Raw genomic sequence first — 16102 nt, forward strand, 5'->3', positions numbered from 1 at the left:
AACATTTCATAAGCGCATCTCGCCCATTGGATGAGTGACAGTTGTCCCAACGGCTAGCCGACACGTGTTTCCTCCAGCTAATGATGATTTTACACGTGGAAAATCCCCATTGGTCGGGGATATTAACGGGTTATCGGATCCAAAACCGGACACGATAGCTTAACGGCGTTCCATTACTGTGGATGCCACGTGCCGGTCACCCTTGACGAAAGCACTTCTGTGACGCACGATTTATCGTCATGGAAGTGGACACTTCCATGATGATAATTTTGGTAATGTCATGGAACACTTCTACGACAGCACAGGTATGACTATCTTGATTCTGTCATAAATTTGTCATGGATGTACATGCATTACAGAAAACGTGACCTATTGTGACAAACACGTAGCATCACGGAAGTGTATTTTTTTATAGTGCATCCTCTAGTGACAGCTCTGCTCGCCGGTCTTACGTTAAACCAAGTGAAAGTTCCAAGCGAGATGCTGCCACCAAAACTTGCTTCTGCCCTTGCGATGAGTATATGATGCAGGTGGGCATCAAAGAGGAATTTGAGCAATATGTTCATAATGCCGGTCTAGGTCCCTACCTCTCAGATAAGTGTGAACAGCGCCATCTTCTCACTGAATCATTTGTCAAAGGATTTAAATATTTTCCATGTGAGTCTAGGGTGTCGTTTATGCTTTATGATAACCCATATACCATTTCACTGGAGAACTTTGCTTACCATTGCAAGCTCCCATTTTGGGGTTCACTTGATGAGCCAGCAAAGGCTGAGTATGAGTCTTTCTTGACTAGCCTTTGTTACGGTGAAAATAGGGGAGTGAGACAAGGAAGAATAAAGAGCATTCACTTTCCCGCAATTCAGTAGTTTGCATTATTTAACGGGAAATGCATAGTAGGCAAGCTAGACTGTAGCATACTTTATGCGCCAGACTTGAGCCTCATTCACACCGCTCTCACTGGTGAAAGGAATTATAATCTTGGAGCGATTGTTGCACGTAGACTTCAGCATAATGCCAAAAGTGGTTGGTTCTTTGGTGGAATATATGCCACGCGTTTAGCATGAGGGTTGAGTGTTTCACCTTTGTCTTTTGATCCTATCCTTCCCACTCGGTATTTAGATTTTGATGCTTTAAAAGAGCATAAGATTCTCGCGGGAAGGGCTGATAACTTCACTTATAATTTGTTGTTTAACCAATCACATGTTGTGGACACATATTTGCCTGCGCGTTCTCTCGTTGATTACCACAGCAAGGAAAGATATTTTGTTCTTGAGAGCGAGGCCCGAGCTCACAACGCAGCAGTGTTGGTGGCACCGCGTGCTAAGGCCTCCGCACCGAGAGCTCCGTGAGCTACCACGCCAACTACTACCCTCCAGGCTACTGATTGACTACCAACTTAGGCCAAAAGCCTAAGCTTGGGGGAGTATGTGTTCTCACCGACATTATACTCATGCTCACACTTATTATATTTGTCGGTGTTCACACTTTTTCATTGTATCATCCATGCTTAAATTTATTTTCTTGCTTTCTTCTTGTGTGTTTGAAAAACTTCAGAAAAAAAACCAAAAAAAATTAGTTGTAGTAATTTACTTTCCATGCATGCTTAGTAGTAGCACTAAAAAGAAAATCCAAAAAGATTTCCTTGTTCTTCTTTTGTTTGTTGCGAGCTTTCCCGTGTAAATAGTTTTTCTCGTTTTTGCTTTTCCCTTTTATTTGCTTGTTCAAGAAAACCAAAAACTCCAAAAATATTTCAGTGTGTTTCTCTGAATTTATTTTCTTTTTATTCGAGTTGTACCGAGGAGAAGACCATGATGAAAATGTTGAGTGGCTCTGATATGAATAGTTCTTGAACTAATAAAGAGCACATTTTACCTTTTCTTCTCCTGTTGAATAAAATGTTTGCAGATTCCAGCTTACTCCATGGCACTCTTGCACTATTATTATTTTCATATTGTTCAGTCGTGCAAGTGAAAGGAAATAATGACGATATTCGATGAACTAGTCGTGGCAGAGAGAAACTGGTATGAGCTCGACTTGTTCTATTTGTGTAAATATGTTTAACCTAGTATTCATGCTTCAGCCCATTATGATTAAACATGTTTGTAATGACAATTAGAGATTATAGTTTCTCATGCCATGCATAAGTAGCTAGGAGTGGATAATGATTTCTCTTGGATATCAACATAGCGTTAAAGTGATTGTGATGTAGTATGATGATATGGTATACTCCTCTGAATGTTCGAGTGGCTTGACTTGGTACATGTTCATGCATGTAGTTGAATCAAAACCAACATAGCCTCTATAATATTTATGTTCACGGTGTTCATATCCTACTCATGCTAGTGTCCAATGTTACTTATGCATAATGCCTGGTTATGATCGTTGTTGCTCTCTAGCTGGCCGCTTCTCAATCTTAATTGCTAGCCTTCGCCTGTACTAAGTGGGAACTCTGCTTGTACATCAAAAAACCTTGAACCCAAAGTTATTCCAGATGAGTCCACCATACCTACCTATATACGGTATTACCCTGCCGTCCTAAGTAAATTTGCATGTGCCACCTCTAAAAACTTCTAAAATATTATCCTTTTTGTGTGCCTGGATCGTTCATGGAACGACATGAGGTGGTCGATATCTTCCGTGCTAAGCATGTTATCCTTAGGTCAAGTGTTTATTCACTCGCCATCGCACGAGGAAATGGGCGGTAATAGGGATGCCCAGTCCCAAACTGCAAACATGAAAAATAGTTCATCTCTTAAATAATCAAACAAAAACTCCCAATGGAGTCAAAACCTTTACTTTTACCGCTTGAGAACCGCCACTAGCGTGCTTAGACTGGAAGATGTTGATAACTGATGGTCGTGAAGTGAATGAGAAGGGTGCATGTCTCAAAATTTCATTCATCTCTGTTTTAAAAATTGAGCTCTGGCACCTCTGCAAATCACTGCTTCCCTCTGTGAAGTGACTTTCTATTTACTTTTATGTTGTGTCACCACCTTCTATAAACAAGCGCCAGAAACTGAGTAGAGCACAGCGGTCATGATTTATGCATTGTGTATAGCTAATGTTGGGTGCATCATGACTGGATCTTTTCTACCATGAATTACAATGTTTAGTCGCTGCTTGAACTTTGGAGGTGCTCTGCATTTATGTTTTGCGGTCTCAGAAAGGGCTAGCGAGATACCACTATTGTCATATTATATCATGGTTGTTTGGACAACGTGTTGCTATTTGAGATATTTTATTATTGCTCGCTAGCTGATTATGTCATTGACATGAATCATTATGATCTTTAAGAGTTATTGTTGGCATGGTTAGTTATAATGCTGGCTGAAAACCTGGGTGCTGTTTAAGCTTATTTATGCAAACAAGAGCAAAAGAGTTCGTAAAAGTTTTTCTTTCTCACTTTTAGTTTATCAACTGAATTGCTTGAGGACAAGCAAACATTTAAGCCTGGGGGAGTTGATACGTCTCCAACGTATCTACTTTTTCTCACGCTTTTCCTCTTGTTTTGGACTGTAATTTGCATGATTTGAATGAAACTAACACCAGACTGACGCTGTTTTCAGCAGAACTACCATGGTGTTGTTTTTGTTCAGAAATAGAAGTTCTCGGAATGGAACGAAACTTTGCGAGGATTTTTTATATCAATAATAAGAATATCTGGAGCCAAGAACCACCAGAGAGGGGCCCCTGGCTGGGCACAACCCACCAGGGCGCGCCCCCCTCTACTAGCGCGCCCAGGTGGGTTGTACCCACCTGGTGGCCCCGCTGACGACCCCCCTGATACCATAAATTCACATTATTCTAGAAAAAAATTAGGGAGAAAGAATTACCACGATCCACGAGACGGAGCCGCCGCCAAGCCTTGTTCTTCCTCGGGAGGGCAGATCTAGAGTACGTTTGGGGCTCCGGACAGGGGGATCTTCGTTCTTCGTCATCACCAACCCATCTCCATCGCCAATTCCATGATGCTCCCCACCGGGAGTGAGTAATTCCTTTGTAGGCTCACTGGTCGGTGAGGAGTTGGATGAGATTCATCATGTAATCGAGTTAGTTTTGTTAGGGCCCGATCCCTAGTATCCACTATGTTCTTAGATTGATGTTGCTATGACTTTGCTATACTTAATGCTTGTCACTTTGGGCCCGGGTGCCATGAACTCAGATATGAACCATTTATGAATTCATCATTATATCCATGTTTTAGATCCGATCTTGCAAGCTATAGTCACCTACTACGTGTTATGATCCGGCAACCCGGAGTGACAACTACGGGCCCACTCCCGATGATGACGGTAGTTTGAGGAGTTCATGTATTCACTATGTGTTAATGCTTTGTTCCGGTTTTCTATTAAAAGGAGGCCTTAATATCCCTTAGTTTCCAATATGGACCCCGCTGCCACGGGAGGGTAGGTCAAAAGATGTCATGCAAGTTCTTTTAATAAAGCACGTATGACTATTTACGGAATACATGCCTACATTCTATCGATGAACTGGAGCTAGTGCTGTATCGCCCTAGGTTATAACTGTCACGTGATGAATATCATCCAACAAGTCACCGATCCAATGCCTACGAATTTATCTTATATTGTTTCTGCTAAGTTACTACTGCTATCATCACTGTTACACTTGCTACCAAATTACTGCTATCACTGTTACTGTTACCGTTGCTGCCGTCACTACTATCAAAACTATCGAACTACTTTGCTACTGATCACTTTGCTGCAGATAATTAACCTCCAGGTGTGGTTTAATTGAAAACTCAGCTGCTAATACCTTCAAATATCCATTGGCTCCCCTTGTGTCGAATCTATAAATTTGGGTTGAATACTCTACCCTCGAAAACTGTTGCGATCCCCTATACTTGTGGGTTATCATGCGGGTGCACCCGCGCTACTACTACAAGTTAGTTGCAGCGCCGTAGTAGTAGCGCGTGCACCCGTACTACTACTAACTGTTTAACCCGTGCTACTACTAGGCTTTTTCCTAGTAGCATGACATTTGAGCTTAAGAGTGGGAGGTTCGAAGATAGATGCAGATTTTTCTATTTTTGTAGTGGGGTTTTCTTTTTGTTTCTTTTTAATATACTTATTTATATTTTCTTTTCCTGCATTATCATTTTTTTTACTTTTTGGTTTTTATTTTTATATTTTCCTCTATTTAAGGTGCAAAAAATATATAAACAAACAGATTTGCGGTTTTTTGCAGCTAGCTACGAAGTAGTTGTGTTTCAGTCACCTGTCAGGCACTGATCAAATGCTTCAAGATAAACCCGGGCATGGGCAGCCCGGCCCGACGACCCGGCCCGAGCCCGGCCCGAAAAACCCGGGCCGGGCCGGGTCGGGCTTGACATTCGGGTCGGGCTCGGGCTTTGTTTTGCAGCCCGAAAGATAGTTCAGGCCGGGCTCTTGCTTTAATTTTTCTGTATTTCGGGCCGGGCTTTCGGGCTTCGGGGCGGGCTTGCACGTGCGCGTACTAAAAAACAACATTCGGGCCAGGCTTTCGGGCTTCGGGCTTGATTTCGGGCCGGGCTCGGGCTTGAAAACAGGGAGTATTTCGGGCTTCGAGCGGGGCTCAGGCTTGAGAAATGAAGGTCGAGATTTTACAAGCCCGGCCCGAAACCCGGCCCGATCCGACGTTTGCCCGGGTTTACTTCAAGATTCGAGTGCCTGACAAGGGATTGTCATGTTTTTTTCTTCGTCGAGTGGGACAACAGTGGATGGCCCATAGTTTTTTTTGTTGGCTCGAATTATTTGGGTTGACTGTGGGTTCGTTCTGTTGGCTGCTTCGGCCCGTGGGATGTTTCTCATTTTTTAGTCTTACCTACAGTAGGGTCTGCTTTTTAAATCATATATCTTTCCTTTTTATCATCTATCTACTTTTTCCGGCACGTTTTGTTTCTCTTTTTTGTTGTCTTGCCCAGCGCGGTGTCGAGGTTTTTAAATCACATTGAACTAATAAAATTGCACAGACACATACCCCCCCCCCCCCGAGCAACTATAGTCGTGTAGTCACAGGGCAAGTGGCATTTCCATGATATTTATCCTTTTTACATTTTATTTTGGGGTTTCGTTTTCATAGACTCGCCTGGTGCGCAACCTCAAAACCACGTCGTTATTCATATAGATTTGGCCAACCAACATTGTAAGTGGCCATTTGTTTTCATGGTTGTATGATATTGTGCTAGTGGCCCTTCGTGATCGATGGTGGGCTTTATTTGTTGTTGGTAGAGAATCGACGAAATAGTATTACTCCTCTCCTCTTTTTTTTTGTTCAGGCGATGTTGTGTAGGCGTGTAGCATTGTGCCCATTGGCCTTTTGGGCTTGTCTAGCTGCAAAGCCCCTGTCCGTGTTCCTTGGCAGCCATTTGCATGTTTATCATTAGGCATGTAACTACAAGTATTGTAACCCGACTACAACTATATGAGTGATAACCCACAAGTATAGGGGATCACAACAGTTTTCGAGGGTAGAGTATTCAACCCAAATTTATTGATTCGACACAAGGGGAGCCAAAGAATATTCTCAAGTATTAGTAGCTGAGTTGTCAAATCAACCACAGCTGGATAACTTAATATCTGCAGTAAAGTATTTAGTAGCAAAGTAGTATGGAAGTAACGGTAACGGTGGCAAAAGTAACAGTAGCAGTTTTGTAGTAATTGTAACAGTGGCAACGGGAAAGTAACTAAGCAAAGATCAATATGTGAAAAGCTCGTAGGCATTGGATCAGTGATGCATAATTATGCCAGATGTGATTCCTCGTGCAATAGTTATAACATAGGGTGACATAGAACTAGCTCCAGTTCATCCATGTAATGTAGGCATATATTCCGAATATAGTCATACGTGCTTATGGAAAAGAACTTGCATGACATCTTTTGTCCTACCCTCCCGTGGCAGTGGGGTCCTATTGGAAACTAAGGGATATTAAGGCCTCCTTTTAATAGAGTACCGGACCAAAGCATTAACACTTAGTGAATACATGAACTCCTCAAACTACGGTCATCACCGGGAGTGGTCCCGATTATTATCACTTCGGGGTTACCGGATCATAACACATAGTAGGTGACTAATGACTTGCAAAATAGGATCAAGAACTCATATATATTCATGAAAACATAATAGGTTCAGATCTGAATTCATGGCACTCAGGCCCTAGTGACAAGCATTAAGCATAGCAAAGTCATAACAACATCAATCTCAGAACATAGTGGATACTAGGGATCAAACCCTAACAAAACTAACTCGATTACATGATAAATTTCATCCAACCCATCACCGTCCAGCAAGCCTACGATGGAATTACTCACGCAAGGCGGTGAGCATCATGAAATTGGTGAGGGAGGAAGGTTGATGATGACGACGGCGACGGATTCCCCTCTCCGGAGCCCCGAACGGACTCCATACCAGCCCTCCTGAGAGAGATTAGGGCTTGGCGGCGGCTCCGTATCGTAAAACGCGATGAATCCTTCTCTCTGATTTTTTTTCTCCTCGAACATGAATATATGGAGTTGGAGTTGAGGTCGGTGGAGCCTCAGGGGGCCCACGAGACAGGGGGCGCGCCCCCACCCTCGTGGACAGGGTGTGGGCCCCCTTGTCTTGATTCTTTCGCCAATATTTTTTGTATATTCCAAAAATATTCTCCGTGAAGTTTCAGGTCATTCCGAGAACTTTTATTTCTGCACAAAAATAACACCATGGCAATTCTGCTGAAAACAGCGTCAGTCCAGGTTAGTTCCATTCAAATCACGCAAGTTAGAGTCCAAAACAAGGGCAAAAGTGTTTGGAAAAGTAGATACGATGGAGACGTATCAATGAGCACAAAATGATTGCTACTGGGTTCGAGAGGGGGTTGTCGAGTTATTGCATGTGCATCACTAGACATGCAATTGCAAGCATTATAAACTGATTGCAACTGCAGTGGCACAGAGCGGCTACAACTTGATTAGGAAGGAGGGTTTGCTGGACCAGTTGCATGTCCATGATTAGACATTCAACTACAAGCATTGTCCCCTAACTTCAACTGTTTGCGCACAAAGAGAATATGCAACTAGGGGTATCTGGGGAGTCGTTCGGCTAGTTGAATGTCCACTAGTAGACATGCAACTGCAAGCATTTGTAACCGGACTGCAATTGCATGGGCACAATATGACTACACTAGGGTCAAGAGAGGTTTGTCGGTCCAATTGCATGTCCATGATTAGACATGCAACTGCAAGTGTTGTGACCCGACTGCAACTGCACATGCATAGAAATGACTGCAACTAGGGTCAGGTGGGGAGTTGTCGGGGCCAGTTGCATGTGCAACACTAGACATGCAACTACAAGAGTTATAACTGGGCTGCAACTAGGGTAGGGAGTTATCGGGCCACTTGCATATGCAACACTAGACATGCAACTGCAATACTTGTAACCAGGGGGAGGGTTGTCGGCGTCGACGAAGTCTTTGATTTTAGTTTTTCCGTAGTAGTTGCAATCGTCCCAACCCGAGTGCAACTGCAACTCATCACACCTATGTGCAATTGCAAGACATATAATGTGATCGCAATCGGGGGTCGAGTGAAGAGTTGTCGGCGTCGGCGAAATCTTTTTCATTTTAGTTTTTTTTTCTTTTTGTAATTGCAACCGCCCCAACCCGAGCGCAACTGCAACTCATCACACCCAAGCGCAACTGCAAGACGTATAATGTGACCGCAACCAGGGGTCGGGAGGAGGGTAGTCGGCGCCGACGAAGTCTTTTCATTTTAGTTTTTTATTGTAGTTGCAACCGCCCCAACCCGAGTGCAACTGCAACTCATCACACCCAAGCGCAACTACAAGACGTATAATGTGACTCCAACCGGGGGTCGCGGGGAGGGTTGTCGGCGCCGCGAAGTCTTTTCGTTTTAGTTTTTTTATTGTAGTTGCAACTTGCACCAACCCAAGTGCAGCTGCAACTCATCACACCCAAACGCAACTGCAAGACGTATAATGTGAACGCGGCTAGGGGTTGGGGGTAGGGTTGTCTGCCTCGGTGAAGTCTTTCTTTTAGTTTTTTTGTAATAATTGCAACTGCCTCGACATGAGCGCAACTGCAACTCAGCACACTCTAGCACAACTACAAGACCTATCAATGTGACTGTAACCAGGGGTCAGGGGGATGGTTGTCGGCGCCGACAGAGTCTTTCTTTTAGTTTTTTTTGTAGTAGTAGTAGTTGCAACCGCCCCAAATCGAGCACAACTGCAACTCAACACACCCAACTCAACAACAAGACCTGTAAATGTGACCGCAACCGTGGGTTGGAGGGAGGGTTGTCGGTGTCGGCTAAGTTTTTTTATGTAGTAGTTGCAGTCAACCCAAACCAGATTTGTAACTGCAACGCATCACACCCTAGTACAACTGCAAGACCACAACCGGGCTTCGAGGGGAGGGTTTTTGGCGGCGGCGAAGTCTTTCATTTTAGTTTTTTTGTATTAGTTGCAACCGCCTCAGCCCTGGTGCAACTGCAACTTATCAAACCCAAGCACAACTGCAAGACGTCTAATGTGACCACAACCGGGGGTCGGGGTGGGTTGTCAGCAACGGTGAAGTCTTTTCATTTTAGTTTTTTTGCTTGTAGTTGCAACCGCCCAACCCGAGTGCAACTGCAACTCATCACACCTAAGCGCAACTGTAAGACGTATAATGTGACCACAACCGGGGGTCGGGGGGAGGGTTGTCAGCGTCGGTGAAGTTATTCTCTTTTTTAATATATTTGTAGTAGGTGAAGTCGACCCCCAAACCCGATTGCAGCTGCAACTCATCACACTCCAAGGCAACTGCAAAACGTATAATGTGACTGCAACCGGGGGATGCGGAATTGTTGTCAGCGTCGGCGAAGTCTTTCATTTTAGTTTTTTGTAGTAGTTGCTACCACCCCAACCCGAGTGCAACTGCAACTCATCACACCCAAGCGCAACTGCAAGACGTATAATGTGACCACAACCGGGGATTGGGGGAGGGTTGTCGGTGCCGGTGAAGTTTTCTCTTTTTTTGTAGTAGTAGGTTAATCGACCCGCAAACCCGATTGCAACTGCAAATCATCACACCCCAGCGCAACTACAAGACATATAATGTGACCGCGACTAGGGGTCGGGGAAGGGTTGTCGGCGCCGGCAAAGTCTTTTCATTTTACTTTTTTTGGTTTATCTTTCTTTTCGTCTTCTTGTTTTCATCTATTAGAAGAAATCTATTTTTCATGATTTTTGTAAGCAATTTCCAACTTATAAGTTGTAAACTTTTTATCTTCTTTTTCCCATTTTTGGTGACATCAAAAAACAAAATCTCCCTCTTCGCCGAAAATGGTTTTTGGGTCTTTTTTTTGTCCTCTGGCTGTTCATTTCTCTATTACTTACAATCTTTTCAATCGTCTAACTATGGTTCACAATATATTTTAAAAAGAATACCTTTTCCTAACGTCCTTCTGGCATTTTTATCATCCACTAGTTGTTTCTTTTTATTTACTAGCCAATATTCTTGTCCAGCCCAACCACATAGAAGACAAAAAAAGTGGTAAAAAATTTTTACACTGTTCTAATATAAATTAAATAGTGCGTATGCTAGTACGGAACACAATCACTTTCTTTTTAACTTTGAACACAACTGCTCTCTAGTTAGCGTGGCAAAGTCTAGCTCACCTTTTACGCAACGCCCTGGGTTTGAATCCCATGCTACGTAAAAAAAAATCTACTCTTCGCTAAACCAGCTAATGGGCTGCATCAACGAAGCCCTTTTTTCTTATATATATACAAAGCCATCGGGACAGGGGACAACGATAACCAACAGCAAATGAATATGCAGTTTGGCAGATGTAAAAAAAAAACAGATTAGGACAAGATAGACATGACATCATCAGATGAACGAGACCAGATTATATCTCATCTAGAAGAGTTCTAAGCGTTCCCTATATATAAACATGTCATGCCATTAAATGTTTGCATTAATTGAGTCTATCTAAGTCACATCTAAAAGTGACCTCATGATCCGATCCTTTCATCATACTTATTTTTTTAAAAGAATTCCTTATTTGACACTATCTTAAAATTTGATTCCTTATTTGGCACTGAATAAGTTTTTCTTCCTTATTTGACACTAGGCGTAAATTTTATTCCCTATATGACACTCTAGTTCATTTTTAACTCTAGCGGTGATAAGTAGAGACATAAAAAGGCGTTACTACCCTTGATGCATTCTTGACCCAATTTCTTACTATTAAAGACAAAGAAGTATATGAGATATGTGGTCAAGATTAAATGGCCATCTGAGATCTGTATATTTGGTGACCGGATTTTCTACACAGCTAAAAATATCATGTTACATAAATGCTATATCAAGATCATGTTTACATGCAACGAGTTGAGCCACGGACTAGGCAGCAACACACGCGGGGAGAGAAATGACCTGAGTCACGGAACTATTGAAGTTGTATTGCGCCTCTAGCAACTTGCGATTCTGCGTAAGTGCATTGTGTGTTACCTATAATCCATCAATGATCAAGCTGCCTACTTTGGTTACATAGTGTTGTTTCCGCAGAGTGGAGCTCAACTCTCTGCCCCAATAGCTTTGGCGGCTGGATTGTGGAGTCATGTGTTGCTCTACTCGAGTAATCGAGTCCCCTTGTCTTCTAGGTCGGCACCCACATCGTCTTGGGCCTGTTGGGCTAGAAAACGGTTCAACGCATAGCTAGTACGTGTGTGCGCTACCACTTACCACTTGACAAGAGTGGTAACAGCATCTTTAGCAGACCTGGTATAATGTCCCGACCCATAAAATAATCATCAAAATATGTATTCGCGCGAAAAAAGTCCTCCGATCAGACACTGTGAACGCGTCGGACCCATAATTTTTTTAAGGGGCGCGATAAAATCTCACCTCCAACCCACGAAAACACAGGTTACCCACTCGACTCAACGATGCCTTGTATCTCAGAAAAGCGGTTGACGTGAGGGACGTTTGAACCGGTACGCGTTCCCCGCCCCCTTCCGCAACTGCCCGCCATCGGTTCCGCCCGTCCACCGCAGGCGATTCCGGCCATATCCGCGGACGAAATCACGCCGCCAGAGTGCCCCTCACCCGGTTCCACCTAGCCGCTTCACCGGCTCCACAGATCCGCCGAGCCGAGCCGCCCTGAGTAGCCGTCGCCGCCCCGGGATCGACTGCCGCAGAGCCATCGGCCCGAGCCGCCGGTGAGTACTTGTGCTTGTGCTTTCGGATGCGATATGCATAGTTTGTTCATGCTGCGTTCGTATTTGTGATTTTAGCTGGAATTGAGCCCTCGCGAGAGGTTTTTGGTCGAGGATTCGTCTGATTCGGACGACTCGGATGTTGGAACGCTGCTTGAGAACCATCAGCAGCAGATGCCGGACCGCAAAGTCGTTTTCTCGTGAACTATAAACGAGTTTTGCGGGTTGGCGACATACGGGTCTACTAGAGATGCTCTAAGCTATATATAAAATATTGGTTGCCTAAAAAATCAAAAACATCGAACAATCAATAATATGTGTGTGTACTTATCCGTCTCGCGAGAACGTATCACCGGAGCTTTGCTAGTTGTACGTGCCTGTCTCATCAAAAAAGAAAAAAATGCTAGTTGTACGCGCGTCTTGCGGGAAGCAGGGGTCGTGGCCAATTCCAAATAAACTACACCCAAGTTTGAGCATGCCGCGCCGTGTAGCTCTGTACTGGGTCGGGGAAACAAATGATGTGGTCTTTTAGACATGGACGCGAGGATTGGGTCAAATTTTTTTCCAGCGTTGCACAACGATTCATGAAAGGGTACTACGGTCCTAGTTGACGAAAGAGGCTAACGGAATTGACGGCGATGTCATATTGGGCAAAAAAAATTAGACCAAGTGTCAAATAGGGAAGAAAGAAAATTCTAGTGTCAAATAAGGAAATATATTTTGAAGTAGTGTCATATAAGGAATTCTATCTATTTTTTTTCCTGTTGCTGCGATTTTTGTAGTGTGTGTTCTCACTATAGGCTGGAGTGAGAGTATCTACAGCTGGACCTAACAAACTCGTCTCATATGTCCATGTGGGTTGCCCGGTCACTGACTGGTCACGTTTTTCAACCCAGACGGCCGCCTCAAACGGGTCTCAAAATGCTCGGACTGACCGACACCCTTCATATCTAGTCCAAATATGGGGCGGATAACGAGGCGCCTGGACACGCCCGCCACGTCGGACCATGCTCATGTTGGCCCATTCGACCCCACTTATATTCGTCTCCACCCTCTCGCCGGAGCAAACCCACTCCCCTCCGCCACCCGAGCAAACCCACTCCCCTCCGCCACGTCGGACCATGGCAGGCAGCGGATCGGACTCCGACCAGTCCGGATCCGTCGATTGGGGTGTCATCCCGTGTGGGTTGGAGGAGGCAATGGCAGTCCGCATTGCACTCCGCTGCTCCCGGGAGGACATCGTCCGGCCGACGGATGGATCCGTCCGCCGCAACGCCATAGCGTCGGCTCACCGGGCGCTCGGGTCCCCTGGTGCTGGATCCTCGCGGTCCCAGCCGGAACACTTGTCCTTCCCCATCACCGGTTGGGCAGAGTATGAGTCCCACCGGGAATGGGCGGCCCGCCGTGAAAAGAAAGGATAAGGGCCGCCGAGGCCCGTATTGTGGCGAAAATGGTGGCGGCGGAGGCGGCTGTTGCGGCGATGCGGGCCGCCACAGAGGAGGAAGCCATCCGCGTTCTCATTGTGAAGAAACGGCAGCGGAGGAACACGCTCGCCCTCGCCCGAGAGCAGAATCGGGCGGTCCGTGCCATGCCCGGACTGCCATCGAAGGAGGAGAAGGAGGACAACAACGGCGAGGACAGCTTCGACGACGAGCATATCCGGCTCGATCCGTACTGCGTCTTCGACCGGTACTTCCGTGCGAAGGACGACAAGGGCGCCGGGAAGGGCAAGGGCAGCCGTGGATGAACTCCACCATAGCCAAACATACCAAATTTTGGTAGTCCAATGGCATGTTTAGTGCAGTGCGATGGAGTAGCCGGACGATGTGTGTGCGACGACGTAGTTACATGAGTTTATATGGATTTGAAATATGATAATTGAGGTGTCCGAATATGGATTATATTTTTTGAGGAGTGTCCGGTCAGTGCCCGCGGATGTTTGAGGGCCGGATTTGTAAGTCCGGCTGGTCGGTCAGAGAAGCTCTCTAACATGTTATCGAGGATCGGTTCGACGCTCTTACCCTGTATTCAATATCTTTTCTATCAATTATAAGTGACATATAATTTAGGAAAAACTGACGCATTAGTACCATTTATAATAATGAAATGCATGGGTTTGGTCTATTTTATTCAGTTTTCGTTCCATGCCGACAATTCCAGCTTTCATTTTCTAAAGCAAACAAGACGACTTTTGCAAGCGGAGAGAACGTGTTTCGTGGACTGTATCCCCCGTGTGTCATCACTTCTACCTCGAGAACAAGCTGAGACGTGGCATCCCGGACGCGTCCAGTAGCTGCACACGTCCGGCCTCCCTTTAATGGGGAGTCACTAGTCACCGGCTCCCGCCGGCCAGCCCACTCATGCCCGCACACGTAGGCTAATTGTCCCCCGGCGATCATATCCCCTCGCCGCAGACGGCTTATAAATTGCGCCTCGTGCTGCACCTGCTTCCACAACCACAAGTTGCAGCCAAGTGAGCAAGACAACACACCAGATTCCTAAGAGAATCAAGATCAGCATCTGTGCAAGATGGAGCACGGCCAGGCGACTAACCGCGTCGACGAGTACGGCAACCCGGTGGCCGGACATGGCGTCGGCACCGGCATGGGGGCGCACGGCGGCGTGGGCACCGGCGCGGCTGCTGGTGGGCATTTCCAGCCCACGAGGGAGGAGCACAAGGCCGGAGGGATCCTGCAGCGCTCCGGCAGCTCTAGTAGCTCCAGCTCGGTGCGTATACATATATTTCTTGCTTGTTGCTAACACTAGTTGTATTTTTTGCGTGTTTCCCGTTTAGATTCTGAATGAAAATGGATCAACGACTGAATTTTCTCGTTCGTCTTGATAGTCTGAGGATGATGGCATGGGCGGGAGGAGGAAGAAGGGCATCAAGGATAAGATCAAGGAGAAGCTTCCGGGTGGCCACGGTGACCAGCAGCAGACCGCTGGCACCTACGGGCAGCAGGGTCACACAGGAATGACCGGCACTGGGGCGCATGGCACCACGGCCACTGGCGGCACCTACGGGCAGCAGGGAGACACCGGAATGACCGGCACGGGGACGCACGGCACCGACGGCGCCGGCGAGAAGAAAGGCATCATGGACAAGATCAAGGAGAAGCTGCCCGGACAGCACTGAGCCCGTCCCACGGCAGCTACTTGAGAGTTGAGGTGCCGATCTGGCCACCTTTGCAGAATAATAAGATGGAGATGCAGTAAAACATCCCGAAATAAAGTGAGCTAGCTCACTTGTAATATCTGAGTTCTGAGTTTGCTGCACTAGAATTTGGGTTGCTTGTATGTGCCCGGGACGTTTTGTACTCTGTACTTCGATGTGTGATTTTTTTTTGGTTTCACTGTGTATGTATGGGGATGTGTATCGTGGTATAATACAATATATTTTGCCCTTTTACTTGAGCAACTTTTGAAAATTTCTAGGCAATTTTTGGAAGTATCGAAAAATAAGGCACACCAAAAATACACATACAGATCTTGAATTTACCAACTCAGAGGATGTCGCATGCGCTGTGGATCGTTAATGAACGGCACTGTCGGAGATCAACAAAACAGAGTGCATAGCGACCAAAGGAAAATCCGCACCACCGAAAGTTTTCTTCTATGCTCGAGCTCACATGCACACTGATGAATAGTAAAATATAAATAAATAAATTTTAAAGATCTGATTTTTTTTACACACACCGATGAATGTTTTACCTACCTGCAAAGTTTTCATAATGGATTGATATTTGTGGTGGTCAGGGCAATAAAAACAAAATCAATGCTTCAAAATTAGTCTTTTTGGAGCATTTGATTTTTCGTTTTGCCCAGAGCTCCACGAAAGTGATTTCATCACGAAAGTTTGCATGCATGCAAAACAGTTATTAGTGTTTATTAAAAACGGACA

The 16102-nt window shown here is 45.4% G+C and overlaps 1 protein-coding gene across 1 annotated transcript; it reads left to right on the top strand.

Moving 5' to 3' along the window:
* The first annotated feature begins 14636 nt into the window (after nucleotides 1-14636).
* Nucleotides 14637-15615, top strand: LOC123145845 (dehydrin DHN3). Its single transcript, XM_044565351.1, has 2 exons — nucleotides 14637-14928; nucleotides 15047-15615. Exons 1-2 carry the CDS (start codon nucleotides 14731-14733, stop codon nucleotides 15335-15337), a joined length of 489 nt encoding a protein of 162 aa, XP_044421286.1. The 5' UTR covers nucleotides 14637-14730; the 3' UTR covers nucleotides 15338-15615.
* The last annotated feature ends 487 nt before the right edge of the window (nucleotides 15616-16102 follow it).

This window comes from Triticum aestivum, chromosome 6D (genome assembly GCF_018294505.1).
Source record: "Triticum aestivum cultivar Chinese Spring chromosome 6D, IWGSC CS RefSeq v2.1, whole genome shotgun sequence".
In the NCBI taxonomy this organism is placed as follows: Eukaryota; Viridiplantae; Streptophyta; class Magnoliopsida; order Poales; family Poaceae; genus Triticum; species Triticum aestivum.